Genomic DNA, 26612 nt, shown 5'->3' on the forward strand with positions numbered 1-26612 from the left:
AAAATCACCATTTTAAGGGAGGCCTCTTTTGTACTGATGGAGAATTAAACATTTAAGAAAGATTGAACTAATAAGTTCAGACCCCTTTATACCATATTATACAAAAAAACAACAACTAAAGTTTTTAAGTGACATTTTGGATGTAAACTCAATGTGTGAGCTGAATATGTTCGTATATCCTGCTGTTACTCTGTTGTATTTTGCTCTCTTTGAGAAGAATACTGAACGTGGGCTGAGTCAAACAGGAACATCATTTAGTTAATATAAAACAGCTGGTCACAGTGATAAAATTACTGACAGATCACTTCTGATAATGTCAAAGCTAATGATATCTGACTGATGACCATCAAATGACACTACTGAACGCTCTGGACTGTAGAATGAGCTAACATTAGCTTCACAGATGAGTTGCTACACAAGCTATTCTGAATCCTGGAGAACCTGAGCCGAAGATAAAACTTGGCTTAGGTTTAGAGTTATATTTAAAACTAAATATCATCTTTGAAGAGAAAACTCTCAACATACAGTACATTCAATTTACTGTATATAATATGCGACAACAGTGTTTCCCCTAGGTTTACAGCTTTTTTTGGGGGGGGGGGGGGGGCAGACGGACGCCGACACAAACACTTGAAGGAATCTTGGTGTTCATGAGTTACTTTTAATGACAGCTGTCCTGTTAGATCGGAAAGGTATCCTTAAATGACTTCTTTCCCTGATTTCCGACTCTATCCACTATCCTATCTCTACAATAAAGGCACAAAAAGTCCAAAAATAATAATAATAATATATATATATTTTTTTTTTATTAAAGGTTCTATATGTAACTTTTTACATGAATAAATTGTTTTATATCTCCCATTAATAAGCGAACGGTTAACTGATATGAAAAAGTAGATGTTCACTGCCTATCTGTGTTGCCTGTATAAAATTTTCCCCGGGTCGTATTTTCCGCGAAAGCTCCAGGAAGTGACATTTTATGCACAGTCTCAACGTCCTCCTCACTCCGCTCCGCTTATAGAGATCAACAGAACAAACTCATCACACAGTCTGAACTACATACACATGGATGAATGCACTTAATAGAAGTCACTTTGGATGACAGTGTCAGCTATATGAATATGAAGTAAGAGCTGCTGTGTCCAGCTGTTTGATTTAGTCAAAGCAGTAACGGTTATAACCGGGTTTAAAGAGCTACATCTTCATGAATTGACTTTATGTTTGATAAAATAACACAATCAACTAGTCTGTTACCGTGCAGAGTCCCTCTGGGAAGAATGAAAAGGTAATAGATAAGAACCTTTCATTAAAGCCCAAATGGTGTGTAGAGCTGCTTGTAAAGAGTGATCAAACCAGACAACAGCCTAAAGCTTTATTTTGTCCTCTGATCGGAAAACATTACGAAGGTTAATCGTCTATGGCTAAAAACATTTGGAGATGAGTTATCATTTTAACCGCTGATATTCATGCTCTGGATGAAAAGTCTAAAGTGAAAACATTGTAGACTAGAAGTGTTCCTGTCTGCAGTCTTTCACACAATGTGTTTATACATCGTGGATGTGACAATGTCTGAGTCAGTGAAGAAAGGAGGAGGAAATGTGTGATATTGTGTCTGCTGGTTCTTAAATAATCATAATTTTTAGGAATCTGTTATTGTGTTTCGGGTCTGCTGCCAACCGGCTCTGTCCGCCAGTGTTCTCTGTCTCTCTCTGTGGCGATGACTCACCACAGACTATCATCCTGTCCTGAGGGCAAAGTTGCATATCGGGCCTCCTACAGCCACAGTTTACAGGAGATAAGCTCCTTGCCCTGAGGCCATCTGGGCACATGGAAGGCTTACGTACCTGCAGCACTGAACTGACGCACAGAGGTAGCTCGGCTCTTGTCGTGGAGGCGGTTGAGACTGCAGCCTTTCGGCACACTCCAGGGCGCAGAGCTGGCCCGACTGTCTCTCTCCTCGGCCGTGTCGTAGACTTCCACATGGGGAGGGCGCTCCGTCAGGTTTTTGCTGTAATGGCTCAAGCCGTACTGAGCGATCTGGATGGCGTAGAAGTAGCCCTGAGGGCCCCACTGAGTGGACAGAGGTACGCCTGGGTGTAAAAGAGGGAGGAAGAGAGAAGGACAGTGATGTTGAATAAAAATAGAAAATGCTCTTCTTATGCACAAGAGACAGCAGGCATTGTATTGTTCTTCTTCTTTTTGGGTTTTAACTTTCATACTGTATAAAAGTGCATCTAAATTTGGGGTTTAGATGATCATCTTGTTTATTTTGAGTTTTTTTTTTTTTTAAGTCTATTTCAGGCAGATGTTCAACTTAAGGTGGCAACTGAAGCTTTTATTGTTTCTTGAAATACCGAATCCGTTTGTAGTAGTGTCCCTTTAAGTTCATAACTCCAGCGATAGAAATAAAACTGGTACAAAATTAAATATTGAAATCAAACATTCATGTTATGAAACATTCCCATTCCCAGCTTAACAAGTTCTGACTGATTGGACGGTGAGGTGAAATTCAAGCTAAGCTACAGTATTTCACAAGAGGCTATATTCCCTGCTCACAAGGCCAGAAATAGCCCAGGCAGCAGAATCACTCTGATTAACAGATAGTTCACATAAAGACCTTGTGACAGAGAGAGCACATGAGCAACCCAAACCCCATCCTTCTAAAACGGAGAATAACATAACACACTCTGAGTCAGGCTGGGTGATAATGTTTCCCCCTCTGTTAAACTAATCACATCCGCTGCTTTCCAGATAAAAGGCAATACTGTATTTCTTATTTTCTGTTACCCAATATATAACTCAGACAGTGAATGACATGCAACAGAAATCTTGATTTTGGATTTTACTTGAATTAAAAATTATTCAACTCTAAGTGAGTTTCTAATGTGTGAGCCTTGAGTTAGTAATGATGTGTGTCAGCTAAAAACAGTTATTATTATCTTCACCTTTATATAGCCCCTTACAAACATGTAGCTCAAGGTGCAGCTCAAAGCGCTTTACTAAAAAAGAAAAAAACAGACATCTTGAGCAATAATTAAATTGAAAATGCTAATTAATGTCAACAAACATCTTTTCAGTTTTTGACTGTGACATAAGACACACACACACGGGAAAATGCAGAGTAAGTAGGTCACAAATTATGAATTACATCTTTCAGTTCTTACTACTAAAATACTCCTCAATCATATTTTGAGTGAAAAAGCTGAGTAAAGTTCTTAGAAATCTTTTTTTTCTTTCTTATTATTTCTGACTTCTCGATAGCTTTGGAACATCTCCCACCATCTATCTTAGGTGTTCTCATTGTTTGGATATGAAGCAACGTTCTTTGGCAGCAAGAAGAGCGAGAATGAAATCCTCCAACCACCCCTGATCCGACCCATCTGTGCACAAGACTCCCAAACGGGTCGATGCAGCGACCATGGTTAAGATGCCTTTCAGATGTCCACTCTACCAACACTCCACCGTTTATATTTCACAACTATCTGTAGAAGAACTATATTCATACTCTGTATTAATGGATTAAATGTACATAACTTCAGTATTATTTCAGATAAATCAAACTCATTGTCAAAAGAAAGATGTGGTCATATTGACAGGCAGAAATGGAAGATCTTACACATTTTGCAATGGCTTCATGTACAGAGATTTCCGGGACATTTCATTTTAAGATTATTTGTATGTTTGTTTGGATTATTTTTTTTCCTTTCAAAGTCATAGTGAAGGATGACTTTTTTGTTTGACATTTCTGTCTGTACCTGTTGAGTTCATGATTCTTGTATTCATGCTAAACCATACCATGAATTGCATGATGACTAAAGAGCCAAGGATACGATGTATTTAACTATTAGTATTTTGTACTTCAGATTTGATTAAAAGAGGACAAAAAAATGTTTAAATGTACACCTTCCTAGTCTATACAAGCTTTGTCTATGACAGGGAGATATAATAATGCATATTTCTATTATATAAATGATGCAACTGTCTATCAGGACAAGTGTCTTTTTTAATGTGTGCAACATGCATAATAAAAAATCTTGTAATGGTTATCAACTATAAGCAGGCTGCATGCCTCATGGAAGAAAGCATAAGCAGTAACTCCAGAAATACATTTTCTTCAGTTAAATCACCTTTACTAATGGGGCGGGAATCTATGGACCGTTCTCATGTTTATTTTTAAAGGGTACATGTACAAAGCTTGGCTCCGTGACACATTTTCTAAGTAGACAAAAGTTGTTACAAACAACTCCTGATTGATACATTTGATTAATGTGTTCGAAAAGACCACAAAAAATAAATAAACTAATGCACACTCGTACACACTTATTTATGAGCACACACTGACACGTCAAACTTCCCCGATCCCTTGCCAGGCTCTGCTTCATGCCTGTCTTGTTACTGCCATCTCCCTTGACAACTTAAGTCAAATGACTGTCAAAAATCCTAACACTGTAGCGCTGTGCTTCTCACTGAATAACACTAAATAATCCATGTGGAATTGACTGTTAAGCCGCAGCATATTTTCATGACTCCAGCGAGCAGACTTCTCCAGAAATATAAAGAACGAAGTCTACCAATTTCAGTCGGCTCTAAGCCTACTGAAGTTTATGTAGCAGCACGAGGGCCCCACCATCTTAGTGTTGTTCAATGTCGCTGGCTTTGTTTTTGTCCTCGAGCAGGTCGGAAAAAATATTGTGACATCTGGGAGAAGGGGAGCAGATATTAAAGCTCTAACAAGCAATATGTTTGATATTAACGTTGGACCAAATGACTCTAATGTGTTGTGTGAAAGGCTCGATCGTTGTTCTACACCCACTGAGAATAAGGACCCAGCTCAGAAGCTCTTAACAGCTTTAAGCCTCCTTTGGATTAATTGTCTGTGTAAACAAACTCAGACGATCTCACTGCGGAGAACCAGAGGAAACTGGTGGAAACAGTTAAGCATGTTGCAGCAAAAGGCCCAGATGTTTTTTTGGGAGTTGGTTGGGATTATTGTAGACTGAACGGGACTGATAAATGTCAGGTCAGAAATACAATGTCAATGTCTTTGTTACAGCTTTAAAAAAAACTGCAACATTTTATTCCATTTTATTTGATTTTTTTTGCTTTTGCATACTTCCTTTCTATTTGAAAAAAAAAATTGTGTTTCTTGTTATGCACCTAAAAACAAGTCAAATTGCTTATTCATGTCAAACTTGTTGGTGAAAACCTCCACCTCAGTGTTTGTTCAAGCGATGTAAAGGTTCTAGGACATATTTCGCGAAAATGTTTTAGTGATGATGGTCTGCTACAGAACTCAGGATAAAGATGTTTTTGAAAAAAAAGGCAGAGACAAAAAAAGAAGAAGAGAGACCAGTCGTGATTTAAGAGGATGTCGTTAGAGAGAATTAACTACTTGCACTAATGATAGCTTCCCGACTGCTGGAGCTTCATTATTGTCAACTTTTGTTCTTTGTCTCGTGGGGGCTCGGTGAAACAAAAAGAAAAAGAGACCTCTATGTCTTAACATAAGAAAACAAGCCGTACAGGAGACGTGTGCTTGTATGATTCTGTCAAATAATAAAATACTGAGAGCATGAATACTTGATGAATGACCGTTTGATGTATCGGAAATGCTCTCAAACTAAATCACAATAACATCATAGTTAAAAGAAGGGAGCTTAAACTTGAGACATCAAGTGTAGGCTTGTCAACCGCTTGATATAGACTCCAGTCACCGGTTCCATCCCAAATGAATACTAAAGAAGAGGGGGGATGTAAAAGAGCCATCACGACATTTAATGAATATAGCTGGGGGTCCTATTAAATCATTTTTCCATGGGTACCAGGGAGTGTTGGGAGAGAAAATGCTCCTATGACCTTGTTCGAGCCCTGAGGTTTCAAGGACTGTGACAGGCTAATTAATGAACTGCTATTTTCACCTATAAAAATATGCTAAGTTGAAGAGAGGTGTGTGCATGCGTATGTGGAGTGCTAAGTAGCGAGGAGCCTTGGGCTTAATTAATGAACCCTGGTAAATTTTGGGTGGATTTGCACAAGTGTGAAGGTAGGGGAATGTGGATCTGTTCCCTCCATCTTGTGCTAAAGAAAAAAATGATGTGAAGGAAATGAGAGAGTGAGAATAACTTGGCTCCCTGCTGCTCAGCCCAGAGGTACAAACAGACTTGGCTAGATTCCTACCTGACCTATTTTCCCTTATACATATTTCCTCCCATATGTGTGAGGAAGTGGGGCAAAAGTTTACAGTTTATAGTAAAGTTAGCAAAATGTATCATCCAAAAAAGGATTGAAAAAACTAATGAGAACCAAATTCATAGAATAATTAAATTTGCTAAAAGAGTCAACCAAGCTTTGGAGCCTATCTGTGTATGGTTAGTCTGTTTTACTCTGTATTTAAACTGATAACAGTCTCCTTGCAGTTTCATTTGTGTTGTTCAATTTCTGAGATGATCCAAAAAAAACAACAACAACAGATGTGTGTCACTTCGAAGTAGAAAAAAAAGCCTATATGGGAAACTGCACTATCCATCTCTGCAGAAATACCTATTAACTGTCAGCAAATTGTTCTTTCAGACAGCAGCTATCATTACTCATCAAGCTAAGCTCAGCAACTGACACTTTGCCGGTGGATATATCATCTTTGATTACATTTCCCAACCAAAACAAAAGTGTGCTCTTCGAGATGAAAAGAACCCAGATCTGTGGTAAAATATCGATAAAATAACAATCTCTTTTCTCCGTCATTAACAAACGCAACAATGGTATAATTGGACTTATTAGAGACATTTCGTCTTCCTGCTTTAACTGTGTCTCTCTTGTGTCACTGTTGGCTTCTGCATTTTGACAACAAAGGAAGAGAAGTGACAATGAATATCTTTTTCGGAATCTGAGGCAAGTACACAAGGCCACTTCTTCAAGTGAGCGGGGCGCTGAAGTTTATTGATGACAATGTGGTTTGAACTAATAGCTTCTTAAAATGAGCTATTGATCCTTCATGGTAATTACTTTAAGAGGAATCGTACAAAGAGAACAACTTTGAGGATGGACACAAAGTGTGCAAGGAACTTTACGGACATCCAGGAAGTTAGTCAAAGAAATGCTGACAGTGTCAGAATCCAGACAAGATCAAGTTTGAATCGACTCGACACAAATCATGTTTAATAGTGTTAAAGAGAGAATAACAAAGTCTGGGAGTGAGTGGCAGAGATTGAGTAGGTGCTTTTGAAATAAGATCCATCCTATTCATCACGTCTTGATCAGCGAGAAAACCGATCAAACTGAGCATCCCTTAGCTGAATGAAACATCATTAAGTCATTCAGATACATCCAGGAGGTGGAGTATATTAAATAAAGGCTATAATTCATGTTAACAGTACAAGTATTGCTATTGACTAGCTGATCACGAGCATGTATATAAGTCGTATATTTGCCTTTAATAAGTTATCAGAGAGCGCTAATCTATTCTAAAAGGACTACATTCACAAATTCAAGGACAACAACGTTTAATAAGTTACTGCTTTTTTCATTGATAGTTTTAAAGGAAGTTGTCATTCATGTATTACAAGTTCAATATGCAAATCAAAGAATATCATCATCCACCTTGCATGTTGGATATTGCTGAATAAATCTCAAACTTTATTGAGACATTTTTGGAAAAAGTGTTGTAAATTTTTGCTAACTATAGTGAAAAACAGAAAGGTATTGATTTCTTATGTGAAAAAGTGATCATTGTGAAAACATTTTCATTATGTTTTGTACATGATTTAAAATGATACATTATAATGCCATAATGATCGTATTTGTCAAGTGAAAGAGGTGAAGTGAAGTTTGTCAGCACATTTTCTTCTCATGACGTGAGACCGTTGGTCTTGGTTACACATCTAACCTGAGCAACTTACACACACCTGACAACACTTTTTGAAAGCCTAGATTCAAAACCACTTATGCTGTCGCAATTACCTCTAGTAACAGACCCAAGAGATGCCTTTAAAAATGAATTTGAATTTGTGTTCCCCATACAGCTTATGAGAAATGTAAGATTTTAAGAAAATCCCTGTGATGAACATTAATTCAAAAGTCTTACCTTCCACTCCACTTATACACTTGACACGGTCACGGACCTCCACGTTGTACCCTTCAAACGACATGAAGACTCCATCAGGGTGGTAGGGCTCCCGCTGTGTATAAACTTTTGAGTAGCTGTGCTGGAACTCAAAGCGATCGTAGCCATCGTACTGCACCACTTTGCCGTAAACCTCGAAGTATTTCTCCATCCAGCTGAAGGGGAGGTAGATGTCTCCTCCTTCTCTCCGGCCTTTGATAGTGGACTCATCATTAATCAGGCAGTCGATTTCTTCATACTTGATCCCACTGACAACCCCGACAACGGGCGGGGGCTCAGGAGGTTGTGGCGGGTGCTGCTGGCTGCTGATGCTAGCATCCCCCACCTTTGCACTTGGAGCCACCAAGGCAGCGCGCGGCAGGAAGTGTAGGCTGGTGTCACTGGAGCAGCGGTTCCATAACAACACAGTGATGAGTGTGAAGAGGGCGCAGATGACGATGAGGGTCTTGTAGTTGACCCGGGCAGCCAGGCAGCGCATGGTCACAACTTTCCTGCATGACACAAACACAAGGGATACAACTGAAGCTTGCATCACTGACAGTTTATGGAGAAATCTTCAGGACAAAAACAATTCATTGCTCTAGCTCTAAGTGAACTCTGGTACAATGCATCAAATGGCAACATGTATGCTTCATATTGTACATGGTACCTTTACAAATAAAATATATGAAATCTGAATTGGCTTGTCAGGGAATTCACACCACAGCATTTCAATTGGTGTGGATAAATGGCCCAACGTGAAATCTGATAGAACAGCCTTACTAATAAAAAAAAACAGAGATCACAAAGTAATGGTAAAGGGTAAATAGACTTGAGCTTGTACAGTAAGGCACTTTTCTTGTCTCGGACCTTTAGCCTCAGCTACTAAGGGTCCGCCTGCCAGTAGACTCAGCCTGCCTTTAATTATGCACATGTATGCATGATTGTTAGCCGTTATATAATCCAAACTGACGAGTTATAAAAAAAATCTCCACCAGTCTTTACCAATAAAAAAAATCAATCTGTCCAAACCCAAACCACTTTTAACATGTTTATTTCTGTTATAAAAACGGGCATGTGTTGTGGGTTCCTTTCCTTTTGGAGCCAGCTTCGAGTTTTGCATTGCCTTTTTTCAGCTCTGTAACATCTAACACAATCTTGATTTAAAAAGTTATTCAATGTATCAGCATCACACAAGAATCAAGTTATAAGGGTGTCTTACACTATGATATTTCTGCCTGAGCATGTGAAGTGACAGTGAGGAGGACAGGCTGTCAATGTGCACAGATCGTCCCTTCAGCAAGAATGTGTCTACATTTTATAAATGTTTAGAAGTGCACAATTATTTATCTAGACTTCTAGAGGCTATTTTAGTGTCACTTTCATTTTTTATTTCAACTTTACAAAAATTAAAAAAAATATATATATATATATATATTGCTGCTATGTATAAGGATCTTGCTTGTCATCCTGCAGCAACTCTGATGCAACGCTCCCCTGTTTGTTCAGTGAATGTAAATACTAAGACCAGATGTTCTCAAGAAGACTTCAAACGCTGATTCCTGGAGGAGAGTCTTTGTGTTTGCATGATGTTTGCAGAAGTTTAATTTTCCAGCTTAAAGTCATTTAATTTATATTCTGAATGGTTAGTAATTAAAATAAAATAATGCAAATGAGCTATATGCCAAACAACACTGTTAAGCAACAGTGAAGTCTATAGTATAAGTTTAAGTTTTAAGTATAAGTGTTTTCTTTCATTTGTTCATGGAACACTCCATACACCAGAGAGAATGAACGTTGTTCCCTAAATAGATGACAAGTTGTAATTTGTGTCAAACCCACATTTTTGCTGTCAGGTGGAGATGAGTTAGATGCTCATGAGGACAGACAAGGTAAGAAAAGAGTCTGTTGATGATCACACTCTGCTCCTGTGTGGCCACATGTACAGATGTGGATATTGACCTCAACGAGGCTCTGGTTTGGGCTTTGATTGCTAGTGTTTATGTGAAGTTACACATTTATGGTGCATGTTTAATGTGCAGCAACAAGGACTAACAGCTAGCCTGGTTCTGTCGAAATGTAACAAAATCCACCAACCAAAACCTCTTAATTACCACAATATATATATTACTTTTTGTTGTATTAAAAACTAAGGGTAACAAAATGAATAAGCAATTGAAAACCAAAAAAACTTTAGCAGTTCAATGCTCAAGCACCAGAAAAGGCAGAAATATCCATGCACATATTCTACTGGTTCTATGGTTCTAGCTGCATATGGCAGCGGTGTTCATTTTAAACCTTCTCTTCTCTTTGAATAGGTTAACATTATAACTTATAATTACATTTTACTAAGTCACTTCTAATTCATACCTTTTTGTTTTCTTTCATCCAAGTTAATGCTACCTTTACTCTTTCATTGTCTTTGCATCACATTATGCATTCAGTGCATTTTAACTTGTACACCCATCCATTATTTTTGGATGGATTTTAAGCTTCTTTGTGCAGAACTTGAACAAATCTCCATTCTGATTGTGGGTTTCCTTCTGCCATACTTCAAACGACGACATGAACAGACCCTTTAAACAATGCACCATGTACATCAGCCTCCATCAGTCAGTCTGGATCCATGTTTTCATGTCCTCTGTGTTCCTCTGGCATTTTCACCAAGCCAGCGAGAAATCAATACACATACCGAGGGCTCCTCCTCCACACTAATTACAGCTTACTGCTCAAAGAATCTACAATTACAGTGACAACAGAGTTCAGTCCTCTGATGAGAGAGGAGGGAGAGGAGGAGAATCATTACTCCCCAAGTTCATTTCAATATCTCAGCTTCAACAAGACACTACTAAAGGTCAGCTCAATTAATGTGCAGTGATTGGACGGGGCTGCAGCCTTGCAGGTTGTTAGCAGCTTCTTGAACAAAGTTAATGTGAAAGTTGTAGGAGATGAAGAAAAGCTCCCTCTAAATAAAGGCTTAGAAGTAAAACGGCAGAGCTAAACACTGCATTCAGGCTCTGCAAGTGTAATTAAAGTGTTGAGATGTGAAAACACGGAACATCTTTTACTCCTAAACACAACTGAATCATTAATGTTCCACAAGGAAGACAAAAAAAAAACATCAGAAATGTATTTTTCTTATGAGCTCTAGTTCTAAAACTTTTTGCTGTTGTGTTCCAGTCAGCGCTCGGGGAAAAAAGCTTTGGTGTATCTCTGAGCCTGATAAATTATTGCCACATATAAAAAACTATCATTGATATTTGGAGAAATGTCAGCCTGGTGCAGTGATGAAAGATCGAGCCGTCGGGCAGCTCTGACAATGCTGAAAATGCGAGGCGGAAGGCCTGGGGGACTGCACCCTGAAAGATAAGTGGGACCAGCCCTGTCAGATAGACGACTATAAATAATTGGCTCTTTTTATAGTGATTCGACGCTGGTGTTGAGCTCAGGCTCAAGGTGGATAGACAAGGGCTTAAGAACAGCATCACAACCTGCCAACACAGAGAGCACCACTGTACGAGGAGTTAATGTCACCGATGAGCAAACTACAGGAGAAGTTTACTTACTTATTATGAGTGTTCTGAATTAGGGTTCTGAATTTACATCACACTTTACTACATTTGACAAACAATTGAGCATTTGTCCTTTTGTATGTGGATAAAACTAGAGGTTGAAAGCAACCAGAAAACCTTCTGCAGAAATGTCTGGTAGAAAAACAAGAGAAAGAGACCAAGATGGAAAGAGAGACTGAGAGTAGGAAACTAACCACATACTTGAATTGTTCTATTTTTCATTACAATGAATTAAAATCAAGTTGCAATGTTAAAAAAAATAGTAAGACGAAGGCACATTTCTAAATTTCACTTGACAGAGAATGATATATTTTCTCAAGGCGAGTAAATATTAAGTATGCCTCATTATGTTTGAACTCACTAAAGAAAGAGCGAGGGGTCCAGGGCTGAACGTTGTTGGAAAGCTTTTCTTCTGCAATATATATTGTTTTTTATAGGAAACAAAACAAATGCAGTGACTATAGGCTTTTATATGGGCAGGTGACATTTGAATCTTACAACCATTATTTAGGGGTTAGTGCTGTTGCCTCACAGTGAGAAGGTTCCTGGTTCAAATCCCCGTCGGACAGTTTGCATGATCTCCCCGTGCATGCCTGGGTTCTCTCCTGGTACTCCGGCTCCCTCCCACAGTCCAAAGACATGCTTGTCAGGTTAAATTAAAAGCTGACTCGTAATTGTCCGTAGGTGTGATTGTGAGTGTGGCTGGATGTCGTGTCTCTATATATCAGCATTTACATAGGAACTTGTTGGTAGGTCTCCTCTGACTGTGTAAGGGTTAAAGATCTCTGTGTGACAGGTTCTGGATGATACTGCTGACGCCTCTTAACTCCGGTTGTATGAGCAAACATCAGCTTCATTCGCTGACAGAAGATCATCTCTACACTCTGATTCCTAGAGGTCTCTAGGCTCTCACATGTCTGATAGTACATGGCTGTTCTGCTGCTTCTGCAGATCATCAAAGGCTTTGCACTTTGATCGTGAGCGTTGGCCTTTCAGCTGAGATGAACCGTAAAGTCTGTGGGACCTCTGGGTGCCCTGATGGTTGATTCTTTTTATAAAGCAAGTGAATCCCTAGCTTTAAAAGTACAGATACTGCCAGCCAAACATAGATATCAAGTTAAATGTTTTCCCCCATCATATGCAAATGTTTTGATGTCTTTATCCCCTAAAATCCCTGGTAACAAGGCGGGGGAAGATTGTTACAGCTCTCACAGAGTCTCATTGAAAATAAACTTTTTAAAAGCAAAAAAAAGAAGAACAAAAAAACAAAAAAACATATGACATGACTTTGTTAAATCTTGCTCAAATCCAAGTAGCCACTAATCTGTGTCCTGGTCCCCAATGCAAATGTAAAACATTTACATCATGTCAAAACTGCTGCAGCAGTGAGCATAGGGATGGCTGAATAAAGTTGTTTTTCTTCTCCTGCTGTCCTCTGGCATAGAAATCACAAGCAGTCATCACAGCAATAAAAGCAGAGTGCTCATGAGCCACCCTTTGGGAGCTATTGGAGCAAAAGCCCGGGTGTATACGTGAGGTGCAGGTGTTGTAGCCTTAACTAAACTCCTGACATTTTCACTGCTCTCCTCCACGGCTGGAGAGAGGCAGGCTGTTTGAGGCTGCCTGTAAATGATCAGCTTATGCTGAAGCTGGGAGGCATGTTAGCTCCCATGGAGATACTCTCTATCTGTGTGTCTGTGTGTCTATGTGTGTGTGTCTGTGTGTGTGTGTGTGTGTGTGTGTGTGTAGCCTGATTATGATACTGTGTTGGCATCAGGTTGAATTTAAGGCAAAATCTGACGGAAATCTTTATTCAACAATCATGACACTACGTTAGAAGAGAAATGTCATCTTCTGTCTCTACAATCTCTTCTACTTGTTGCAATTTCCACATTCTTATTCATTTATCCAAATCATTAGAAGTATAAAAAATGAGCTGGCTTCATTAAAATAAGTTTACACTACCTTTCAAACAGGATTCACAAAAAGAAATCACAGAAACACAAAACCATTAGAACCTTTCATTACATAAAAGGTTTCAGTTATTAAATGTGGTTGATCTGAGGTTGATTATTGATCTATTTCAAATTCTGATGCAAACAAACAAGCTTTTAAAGCGTGTAAAGCTGTTTTCACACATGCACTCAGGATGTGTTCAGGAAGCAATATAAGCAGCATAATGTAAAAAAGGATGCTGTAGATATCCAGGATAGTTGACAAAGTGACAGAGTCCGGCTTTATCATGACACTTTTCTGCCTTCATGTCAAAACCACGTGTAATTTCATGTTTTCACAGTTTCAATGAACGAGTGTAAAAGAACATACTAAACTTGACCAAACTCCACATTGGAAAGTGTTTCAATTGTTTACTGTTTTTGCTTCCTTGTCGATGTCCCCACACCAAAGACTTGAAAGATGCCGGTGCGTCCTCATACTGCTGCCTCTTTTCATCACTCGTCACGTCAAAATAATGTGTGTTATCTGACACCAGCGCTTCCCCCAACTTTAGCGCATGGTTATTGGATATTTACTCGCAGCGAGGAGTTTCCTCATCCCAATGCGTGGACTCACAGGCACACACAAACAGAGCCAATTAGGAGATAGTTGTACACAAAACCGACACCGATTCACAATTGGTTTTGAACCATGGATGCCGTACTGAACTGTTAAATATCATATTGAGAATTTTACCATCCCTATTTTTCACACAGCTCATCCAGATTTCACATGGGAATTTTACCCAGAGGCTGACTGGAAAAAGCCTGGGTTAAGCCGGGATGAAAATTCAGCAGTTCGAGTCACACATGTAGCTCCCACCAACACGTTATGTGCATGTGTGAGAACAGCTTATTATTAAAAAAAAAAAGCTAAGGTTGTGAATAAAACACTTTCCACTTGGTTAAGTAAATTCAGTAACAAGAACTAGGTAATCATTGCAATTTAAGAAATGCTACCTGTTCCTGGCCACTGTGTCTGGCGACCCTCTCTCTCTCTCTTCTGTTTCTTTTCCCAGAGTTACTGCAGCTGAAAGCACAGAGCTGCAGCCACAGCGAGCAGAGGGGTCTGCATATTCATGATGAAGCACTGGGGACTCACTTCAAGGAAAACTGCCGGCTGTATCGTCGCTGATGTCTGCCAGACAGCCACTACATTTCTAAAACTGAGTTGCCATAAGGATTTTGTAAGGTACCAAAACAAGCTACCAAGGCAGCAACAAACAAGATGTCATCATCAACCTACCTCAGATGAGCTTCCTGACTGCTCAATGATTTTACACAGAATGCCCCAAAAAGGAAGAAAGATCACAATTCCATAAGCTCATTGTAGATTTAAGAAAATGCTGCTCTTAAATCAAAACTGGAACCAAAGAATATACCATTTAAAAACTGATTCAAATGTATTTTCTATCAATATACTACTTGTTGTAGCCCTGAGTGACACAGTTACAGATCCAGTAACACCATGAAACTGAAAAACTTGCACTTGAGACCAAAATGGTTGGTGTTCCTCCAAGTCTGCAAACAACATATGGTCCCTTTTCCTTCTGCATCACTGATAATAATAGCAGATGCTCAGCTGACGAACCTACACCAACACAACAGGCCAACAACTAAACGTGCACCAGTGCTCAGTAAGAAAGCTTTGTTTAAAGGCAGCTTAGAAGAGAGTAAACTGCTTTGAAGTTAATGCGACTGTGTGCTTTATCTCCTGTAGGAGGATTAAGCAGGTCATAACCAAAAAGCTTATAACCGAGCCCTACTGAGGGATTAAACTAACTCCTAATCAAATGGATGAGAGACAAGAGAGAAATAGATAAACAACTTTATGCAGGTCATGCCAGCTGCTTGTCCCAAAACATCATAAAAATATGTATCTGAAAAACAGGGAGTGGAAAAGGACGATTCATACTGTGAAATCGTGCTATAATAGGATTTACTGCACAATGCTGCAACAGGAATCTGGACAGTGAAGTCTGAAACAGTCAGTGGAAAAATGGCAACGGATTTTAAGTTTTATTATGGTGCATGAGTTCAAACAATTACATTTTTTATGCACAAAAAGTGCTGGTAATGTTTTCAGAAGAAAGAATCAGAGTACTCACTGTTCAGAAATATGTATGTCTGTCATTACTATATACCCACCAATATAGTGTTCTAATGTACATTTTTGGATTATGTATATTTGATAAGACACATCTCTGAAGGGTGGTAATTATTAGGAAGCTAGAAAATGTTGATGAGAGAACCCACAGTCAGTCAATTGCTTTCTTTCAGTGGAAGACTTATTTTGGAGCAGAGCGAATCAGACAGATTTACTTTGAGAGTTATTTTATATAATCTGTGTAACCAGCTGTCTTCTAAAAGTTAAACAGTACAGGTAGCGTATTCATCTTAAAAAGTTCCATCCCTGTCATTTGGTTTCAAAAGCTTCTGCCTTATTCTGTAAGCTGTGTGACTCTAAATAGCATAGTTACAGAAATTCAGGAGCCCCATATTTACCAGGAATGTTTTGCAGTTATTATCAATGAGCTATAGCATGTAAGTTAGTAAAGCTCAACAGGCAGCAATGAGTTTGCACCTGAGAGCCAACATACTGAATCTTAAGTTGAGCGTGTGGGAAAGACTAGGAGCATGTTTTTTATTTTACAATGCAAAACACCCAAAAGTGTCCATTGAAATGAGGGAGATGAGACAGGAAAGTGATAAAAGGCGAGTCCTTCATTCAGACTGTCCTGAAGTAATAAATGCTATGATTGTTTACAGCTGAGGATATGCAACAAAACTTGATTGTAGAAAATTCAAGATTGATGCAGTTGTTCAAAGCTCTTTAATCATAAAACAACTTGACATCAGGTTCATTGCTGTCACTCCTACCTGTTCTGTGTAAAGAGAATAAGCTGTAGCTGCTATCAACAGCTCAAACAGTGCTCAGTTCATTTGTGTTACTTACATATTTGTGCTATTAGTTTTCTTATTGACAACATGGCAGTATTTAAGTGCATCAACTGTTGAATTTTAATTAGCTACTGTTACTTGTCGAAATTCAAAAAAATGCTTGTAGTGTTTTGCTTTTTGACAACAACCCCCTACGGCTTTCAAAGTCCTTATGACACTGCAGCTCATACTTTCTTAGTTAATGAAGCAGACATGAAGCCTGCGGCCTAATCCTTGTGAGTTAAATACACTGTTCAACAAAAAGCAGAGAGTAATAATAAAATGACTTAGGTTTTAGTTTTGAAGCATAAATTAAATGATTTCTCTTGTTCCTTCACGGGTATGAGAATGGCGAGCTTGATTGGACTTAAACTGTCTTTCTTTTACCTATTTTTGTGGATATACAGTGAATGTATATAAAGAGCAGGACACATTTTGGTCTTTTCTGCAGTGAGCAGCTCAACTAAGGGATTTCACACTTGCAGAAAACTGCAGGGGTGTGACGTTTACATCCCGTTACTGCTGCATGGTGCATAGAGTGTCTGCATGCGGCCGCTAAGATCTCCGTGCACGTAATCAAACGGCTGCATTCCGTTTTCTTTTCTCCGCTCTTTTGTTGACATTGTCATTCCGTTGAACTACACGTAGCATTGAAGTTAAGGCAAATGTTCTCATTATAGCGTGGTACAGCGGACTCTGTTGCTTTGTCCGCTACTTGCATCTTTTCTCTTTAAGGTCACGTCTTACCTCAGGAGACCCCCCCCCCCCCCCCCGACACAGAAACTCTCCCGCTGTGAGGTGCATATGTGAACAGCCAGGTCAGGAGACTATCCGGAGCAGTCCTCCTGAAATTATCTAGATATTTTCAGAGTGCATATGTGAAAACGACTTCATAAAGCTTTTAACGCTTGTCAAGTCTCTCACACTTGACAAAGGTTTAGAGGGGCTGAACATTGCTATTTATTCTAATAAATTGGTGATTAGCAAGAGTTTTGTGCGGGATTTTTTCTTCTCAAGTGACAGTTTTTTGTCGTAGGCAGAAAGAAATCTGACAAGTTGTGCACCTAACCAGATGTCATCATTAGCCCCACTGAAACAAACTTCCGGTGAATCTTACGATGAGATTATGAAACAAATTTGCACAATCACGCACAGAGTGAAATGATCACTCTGGACTCTTCACAGATAAAAGTTGCAAACATAATAGCTCCAGCGGTACATTATGTGATGTGGTATAGTGTGTTGTGCCTTTCATCCACAGATTATAATGACGCTTAACGGGACGTGTGTCTGTTTCTCAAGTCCAGCAGTTTCTCCTCACGCAGACACACAATTACCCATGTTATGCAAGCTAATGAAGCTGCAGTCAGTTCAAAGAGCTCTATCTCTCCTTATGCTATCAAAGATGATTCACTGATGACAAGAGGACGAATGCAGGGCTTAGGGGGACTTGTAACAGCTACGCTTAATCATTTCATCATACAAGCAAGACTGGGCTATCTCTTACAGCGGATAGAGCAGCATGCCTAAGTTTGAGATTTAATTTGTCCATGTAATGAAGCGGAGGACAAATTGGCATGCAAAAGAGGTTGTACTGCATATAGAGTTAGTTATTTAGTCTCACACGCACAGTGAGTGAGTTCATTTCATAAAACAAATTTACGCAGTGCTCGGTCGCAATGAAGGGTTGTGCATGAGCAAAGTGTCAGTGCTTAATGATGTCTAAATAATCATTTCCCTCTGTTTGTCCTTATTGGGACCCGACGACCTTGATTGCAAATGCTAATTTGCTTGAATGAGTGATATCAGTGATATTGATACTGACCTCTAATCCATTCACAAGGAAAAGGTCAACTGGCTGGACATCCTGTCGACATTCACCACAGAGTCTTTTCACCGCTGATCCTTCTGGAAGTTTCTGCTGAGCTCCTTAAAATGGGAGAGGAGACGTAGGAGGATTAATACTGTGGCTTAATAAAGTAATATTAACAGATACATACATATGCATACAAATCTGTAGTTTTGAATACTTGACATTAAGACTGTGCATGTGGAGGTATGTGATGGAAAAATGCTGCATATTCATCCTCATCTGAAATGACAGGCAAAAACATTTGTATAGATATTGTTGTTCTCCGTTCTCCCGCATTAAACTTGGATTTAAATTCATGACATTAATCAAGTCCTATCAATGTCAGATTGAAGTTCCAGCTAGCAGCCTCTTCCCCTTGGGCTTGTGACCCTTTATCTGAAGACAGATCATCTCTTGCCTGTCTACGAGTTGGGAGCTGTTGGGTCATGTTTCTTTCTGAGTTTGATTTATCTTAATCATTTTAGCTAGCGGACGGGACGCTAATATAGTTAGCACTGTCAGCTCACAGCAAGAAGGTTCCTGGTTCAAATCTTTCAGTTTGGAGTTTGCGGGTTCTCTTCAATTACAACAGCTTCACCCCACAGCCGATAGACATGCTTGGTAGCTTAATTGACGTCTCCAATTTGTGTGTAGGTGTCAATGCGTCTGCCACTACGTGTCCGCCCTGTGACGGGCAAATTGTCCAGAGTGGAACCAGCCTCTTGCTCAATGACATCAGTGATTGGCTTCTACCCCTCGAGTCACACTCAACAGGACAAGTGGTATAGATGATGTGGTGGTCTTGCATAGTCATCTACTAAGTAAAATAAAAACACCATATCTACAAAGAAAATAAATATGCATGAAAACAATAATCACAAAAGAGCAGAACTGATCTTTTTTATATTTCCTATTCCATATTGTGACCCCATAGATTTATATTTTGGTTCCTCCTATATGTTGACAACCACCATTTAAAGACAACTGCCTTTGACAGCTTTAATCAACCAAAGTGATTGTCTCCATGAAAATTACATTTGTCACTCAAATTAATTTACATCAAGAACTCTGTTATGTTATTGATAATTCCAAGCATGTATTGGGGGAACATAATACAAAATTGACAGGTTTCTGGTCAATAACATGTGAAATATTCACATGCCTGACATGATGTGGAGTATCATTTGCAGTTAAGGATCAGCTGATAAGAGCAGGAGAATACATTCCTCTGTACTCTGAACAGGCTCCACATTCTTACCATGAAATCCTTTAACAGGCTGAATGTTTCCGGAGGTAGATTATGATTGATTGCGCCTTCTTGCTAAGCAGCTTTTCAATACATACTTTTTTAAAAGGAAAGAAAATTATTAACTGTTGTAATTCTTTTTTCACTGTGGCTAATTATAACCTTAAAACAATGCACCATTGACTCTGACACAGATGCTCAATAAATTAAGATGAGGAAACAAATACATAATTGTAATTGCAACCATGATGAATTTATAGGCCTGTCGACAGCAGGGACATTAACGTACAACCAATCTGTCAGTGCAAATATGCACCGAGTGACATGGATACTTTACTTTGCAATTAATCTCACCAATGTATTTCTAGCCCCGGCTGAAACAGGCTATTAAACTAAAGAAGGAGCTAAATTGCCACGTCAAGGAGAGCATATTGATCTTTTCATGGAATGTGCTTATTGACAAAGCACTTAAATTAGATATTGGTGAAATAAAACCAGCTGGGCTTCTTCTGTCATAGCATGCCCGCATGAAGTTTTAAAGTACTTGAGGTGAAGATAACAGAATAGAAAGAATGAAGGCTAAGAATAAGAGAAAGTGAAATGGACAACACAAAAGGAACATGTTTTTATAGACTGCTATCTGTTTAGGGCTAAATGAGTAATAGTCTCATATTGCAGCAATTAATCCCAAATCAATTAATAAAGTGGGGTTGCACCGATTGTGAAAATGAGGGCAAATACTGATGTTTAATATAACAATAAAGATGGTTGCCGATTTAGATGTTTTTTCATGACCCTTTTGGTGTAAGGGATGTATCAGTGCATATGAAACTTAAGTTTTTTAATGCTAGGTGAAACAAAACCCTGCATATCCACCCTCATAACTTAAGATTTAAAGTATTTGAGGAAGAAGCAGATGCAACATTTCTGAGAAGTCAGGCTTGAAGCTAAATTCCTAAAAGGACTTATGTTTGCAAACTGTAGCTACACCCTGCATATCAGATCGAATCTGTATTACACCTCACAAGTGAAATAAAGTTATTTTTAATAAAGAATTTCAAGCCTCATCATGCTCTGATGACATAAAGGGCAATGTGTGTGTCTGCATGCGTCTGTATCCTGCCTTCATCCGTGAGATGGCATGGCACACCCTGTACCCAGCCAGTGAAAAGGAAGTAGAAATGTCAGCAGTCTTAATCAATAGTTCCGGGCTACTGTATGGGAGTACTGATGCTTTTTTGAGGAAGGTGTGCTGCAGGCAGATGGTGAGAGGCAGAAAATGAGAGTAAACGTCAGCCTCGAGCAGCTCCTTCTTCCTGGAGCTTTTCCTGCACCACTCCTGCCATCTCTGCATTTTATAGGCAACAGTCATTCATTCCAGATATCTTAAACATGTGTATACAGTCTTAGAGCATCTCAGTAGAGACCCTGACTGACATCCACTTTTTATAGAAGCTAAAGTCAGAAGGGCAGGAATAACAAACTAATTTATACATAATGTAATGTATCTTGATGTCAAAAGGACCATCACACAGCAGTGCAATCTGCTATCAGACTTCAAGAACTCACAGGAAGTGTAAATGCAGAGTTGCTATAATGGTTCTTAATAAGTAAACTCTTTTCATTAATCCCTGCTTGTAAAACTGCACATACAGTATTAAGTTTGCTTCAACCACTGTAATTACCGTAAGTGATTAAGCCTGTTGGTGCCCATTTGTGCTTTTCAGCAGATAGAAAACAATGCATATTGTGCACTGTTTGTCCTGCAGGGTTTTTTTTTGTCTCAGATGTCACCCCTGACCTTCAATGAACACACAAACATAAACACATCTGCAGATGAATTTAATGAATTTTAATCAAGATAAAAATGGTTTCACTAACTGCAGCTGTAGTTGAAATATTCTTCGTAATGTAATGAGGATTGCTAAACAACACAAACAACTGTCTGGAGAGTTCAAGAGCATCACAAACATCATCCTTGTTTCAACAAAACACTGAATTACCATAACAAACCATGAGGAAAGGCTTTATTACAACACTGCTGTATTAGGGTGCAGTCATTTTTGCTAAATGTGCCTATTATACTAGCATTTGTGCTAGCATGCATTTAATACATGTTCATATCATTACTTTATTATTAATAAGGAAATACAGCACATCAGGATCAGGCTGATTCAGCTCAGAATAGGGGATCGCAAAAATTGTTTTGTTTATTTAATTTAAAAAACTTTATCTTCCTAAAAAAGGTGTTGCCAAAAAATGAATAGAGTAAAAAGCAGCTGAAGGACAACGTTTGAGTCGTTCAGTGGAAAGGTTTATCAGAAATGTGAAACTTTAGAGACCTTGGCACTAACCACAGCTGACAATCACTGCAGGTGAAAACAAGACAACTCTTGCAAACACAACAAAAGACACCGCAGTTGCATTAGACTCATAATAAAAAGCGTGTTTTGTATGAGATTTTTATGCTGGAGTTTTTTAAGTGCGTCATTTGTAAAGTTGAAATAAGTTTAAGTACAGGTAATAGAAAGTATTTCTAAAAGCTGTGTTAGTCATTAAGGTATGAAAGCATAGAACTCCAGCTCTGGTGGAGAAAGCTTAGCATGTGGCTCTTAAAGCTTAGCACAGTGCTGACACCATTTTTATAGCCTTTACATATTGTCCCATTCAATCGACCTTTCTTAAGCAAGTGGTTGACACCTCGCATATGAATCATGAACATCAACTTTATGGCCCTCTCCTGTGAATACATTTTGAACATTAGGCAGAGGATATTTCTTTTACTGCAGCTAGACTGAGAGTGATATTAGGCCATTAATTACTTTAGTCGCTCTTCATTTGCTGCCATCCTGACACAAGCAGCCATCTATCAGGACTTGTAGTGAGGGTAAAAAAAGGAGATGGAGGCCCATCTGTTGGGCATTCATAATACATCCATTTTCTCTGGGGAGTCAATGGCTGGCCAAACATTGAATGATCGCACCACTGATGCCACCATGGTGCCAGCCATCGTTGACCATCTGATGCCCTGAGCTATATCCAACAGTTCTGAGTCTGTGAAGTAAAGAGCTTGTTTAAATGAGATTTCTGCCTGCAGAGCTAGAGCAAACTTATTATATGTGTTCCCTTCTTATCAGACAACTTTGTCTCAAAATTGATCACAGCATACATTGAAAAAAAAAAACACAGATGCCTTGGAAACACACTTTTCCAAGTCTCCCTTTAAGGAGATTTCACAAAAGGGACGTTTAACCATATATTACAGTGAAAACAAGTACAACTTTAGAACAATATATACTGATCATACTGATTCCAATACCTAGACATGAGTATTTGCAGATACCAAGAACGTTTTTGATGCTATGCTGATGAAAGAGGTATAGATAATTTAAGTTAAAAGAGACCAACTGTGACATTTTGCCTACATTAAATAACAGAACTCTCTTCTTGCGGCACACTTTTTTTTATCATCACATGAGCATTTACAGAAAAAAATTTAATTTGGGGGGCTATATATTGTGGTATCTGATTGGTGCAGAGTCCTTCTGCACCTTTAAGAAAAAGCTAAAGACTCAGCTCTTTCATGAACACCTACTAGCTTAATGATGAGGATGATGATGGTCTCAATATCATTGATGATAATGGTAATGACGATGGTTTTTGTTTGATAACGACAACTTTAAAGCTGGTTTCTATACTGATTAGAGCTCTCAAGTACTGCCGTCAATGTTGTGCTTTGCCTCTGTGCAATGCCTGTCAGCACCTGTGTGTCCAATCGGACTCAAAGCTGATCGTTTGCTCTTACTGACATTGTTCCCTTTTTCTAGATCCTTGCTTGTGTTGTACTTACTCTCTGATGTACGTCACTTTGGATAAAAGCGTCTGCTAAGTGAATTGTAGAATTGTAAAATTGTAGAATTGGTGCATTGACAGGTGTACTTTCTGATACCCTGCATTAAAACAAGTTTAATTTAGATTAATTTCAGTCTGTCAAAAACTCAAATCTGGTCAGATATTGGGGTTCTGTATTCTGATGCAACCCATTCATACACATTTATATGAAGCTCTGCTTCCTCTGAAGCAGCAGGAGCAACTTGGGGTTAAGTGTCTTGCCCAAGGACACATCGGACACATGGCTTCAGGAGCCAGGGATCAAACCCCCGACCTTCCGACTGGCAGTGGTTTGTTTTAGGCACCAAAACTATTGTGTATTACATTAGGTCCTCTGGTCTCTTATATAGGAGACCAGAGGAAACGTTGGATATATCTTATGGAAAGCTATGAAGGGGAATAATGCTAAAGCCACAATTCCACTTTATACTGGTCTGATTAAAATCACAAATGTGCATAGAACATTAAATCAAGACATTGCCAAAAAACTTGAGTTTTCTTTCTTCACCTGAAGCCCTAGTCATTACTTAAAATGACCTCTTATCTTATTCAATGTGATTCAGAGTACAATTAATGAATCCACTTGAAAAACAGACCTCAGGGCCTGAGCTAGTCACCAATGTTACTCATACTCTCCCTAAGCTCGGGGCCCATGCCAACCTCTCCCAACTCTCAAAACATTAGGGTAATTTTCACACTGGATTAACTGGACAAAGAGAGTTTCAGTGGGCCTGTATCACATGCTGGGGGATGCGTTGTGGCTGTCACAAGTATTCAGGGATATAGACAGTAAATTCTGATGTTATTTAGCTGTGCTTTGCATATATTTAGTGGCTCCATCGCTCTCTTTTTGTGCCTGTGGAAAAATGTGGGTACTCTGCAGCAATTTACACCAGGACTGTGTACAGCTGTTCACCCACTCTTAGCTCTTTCTTTCCCCATGCATTGACTATTTAACATTTGCGAATTCTCCTGAACCCTCAAATATTTCAACAATTCACCAGCACGATCATAAGCCATGTGCACTTTAAACAAACACCCTCAGCTCCCTTTTGCATGATGACATTTGATCATTATAGTGTCAGCATAAGAGTCTCACAGTTGGAGGCTGAAGCAACAGGCTCAAACAGGCTCTGGAGAGGAGGGTGGAGTCAGTGCGCAAACACAGTTCAAAACGGAGAAACCCAAAATCCGAAGTGTCTCTGAGAGCCACTCCTGCTTAGCACTCTAGCTCTAAACGGAAGAAACAGGATGAGAGGATAAGGCTTGGAGTGGGAGGCAGCAGAGACAAGCTTGCGAGAGGAAGCCAAGATGAAAGTAAATAAGAGTTTGGAAGTTTTTGGAAGCTGAGTAAATACCCCTGGTGCCTGTCAGGCCTCTGTGGTGCTCACAGCAGTGAACTCTGTTTTCATCCTTGTAGGAAAAAGCTGGCAATGAAAGACTTAACCATCAAACTCTAGCAATACATCACAAAAGCAGCAAATAAAAATACACACACACACATACATACATACATACATACACAACCCTTAGCAAAGGCAGTGAATTTGTTAAAGTGCAGGAATTATTTATTATCTCATTAAGTATGCAAAAGCTGATATTTCTATCTTGCAGCCACCAAAGTAGCGTTTGTTTACCACAGATGTTTTATTTTGGTGCAGGCCTAGAGTGTAAGTTTATCCTGTCATGTTTGGATTCATATTTAAACAGAGTGGAGCCTCAACTTACAGTTATTCAAACGACTAATTTGTCTGTAAATTACTTTCTTTCAGAATATATTCGATTAATTCTGCCAATATAAGAAAAGAGAAAAAAATGATCATCTATAACAAAGCCTGATTGATAAATCAGCTGCTGATATAGTGCTGATGTGAGACTATTACATTGCATCTGACAGCTGTTTGAACGTACGCTGAAGACTGTAGAGAAGCTGACAAACTAACCCAGCATCTCGTAACTTAAGGTACAGTGTACTCAATACTCATACATCCATCTCACTGGAGGGGCGCCGCAGTAAGATACACAGTGGACGTGTGTGTGTGAATTTTCAGTCTGAATTTTACACTAAAAAATAATGAGTATTAAATATTTGAAGAGTTGGACTCAGAGGCAAAAATGTTGATACTTAATTTCAGTGTATAAATATTCAGTGCTAGAGATTCAATGGAGTTTTAATTTCATAATCAGATGACACAGGTATACTTCCATACTTTTTGGTTACTTACGAAATCAGGTGACATCCCACATTTCAAATGTCACTTAGCACTCAAGCTCCAAGATTTGGCTGCCTTAATGATTATTCACTCAAGGTTTTCAACACTAAAATGTAGCAGATCTGTACAAATCAAAGATTAATTTCTCAACACATCAAATCCAAAACAATGTATTATTTATTGACTCCCCTGACCCATCAAATAAAGTTACACCTAGTTGAAGGAGAACAAATTCTGTCTTTGAAAGGAAAGAGAGAGGATAGGCACTCTTGCAGACAAAGTACAAGGAGACACATGACACAAGAACATGTCCTACTGGCTTCTGTGTATCTGACGAACAGCTTTGAACTTGTTAGTTGCGCAGACACTCGGTGTGAGCACTGAAAAAGCAGAGGGCTGGGCCCCAGCTGCCTCTCACATGAAGACAAGACTTGCATCTTCAGAACCTTGTTAGTTCTCTGAAAAGGCCACCGACTAGTTGGGAATATTAAGCAGCTCATGCTGTCGGAAATCAAAAGGATTTTGGAGGAGAGTGGGAAGCTTCAAAAAGGCTTTGATGGTATATATCGCTCAATCTCCAGCAGATATGACGGAATGAAGAAGTAAAGACGGGAACAAAGGGCTTCAGAGATGGCAGGGCCGCAGAGGTTATTCTTTCTCCTCTCTGAATTCTGCATATGCATGTATCATTATTCATCAATCAGACAGACTCGCTCTTAAAATGTCAAGACTGTGGACTTGAAGATACTGTCGGCACGAGAGGGACAGAAATAGAAAAAGAATAGAGGAAAGTGGGGCACTTTGAG

The 26612-nt window shown here is 39.1% G+C and overlaps 1 protein-coding gene across 1 annotated transcript in view; it reads right to left on the minus strand.

The window, feature by feature from the left end:
- The window catches only part of glceb (glucuronic acid epimerase b), a 58462-nt gene that overhangs the window by 10616 nt on the left and 21234 nt on the right, over window positions 1-26612 (minus strand). Inside the window, exons 2-4 of the mRNA XM_061033548.1 lie at window positions 18430-18533; window positions 8081-8610; window positions 1845-2090 (exon numbers count right to left, since the gene is read on the minus strand). Of these exons, the coding sequence (XP_060889531.1) occupies window positions 1845-2090; window positions 8081-8597 (763 nt within the window). The 5' untranslated portion in view covers window positions 8598-8610; window positions 18430-18533. The remainder of the gene's footprint in view (window positions 1-1844; window positions 2091-8080; window positions 8611-18429; window positions 18534-26612) is intronic.

The sequence above is a fragment of the Labrus mixtus genome, chromosome 1 (genome assembly GCF_963584025.1).
Source record: "Labrus mixtus chromosome 1, fLabMix1.1, whole genome shotgun sequence".
Lineage (NCBI taxonomy): Eukaryota > Metazoa > Chordata > Actinopteri > Labriformes > Labridae > Labrus > Labrus mixtus.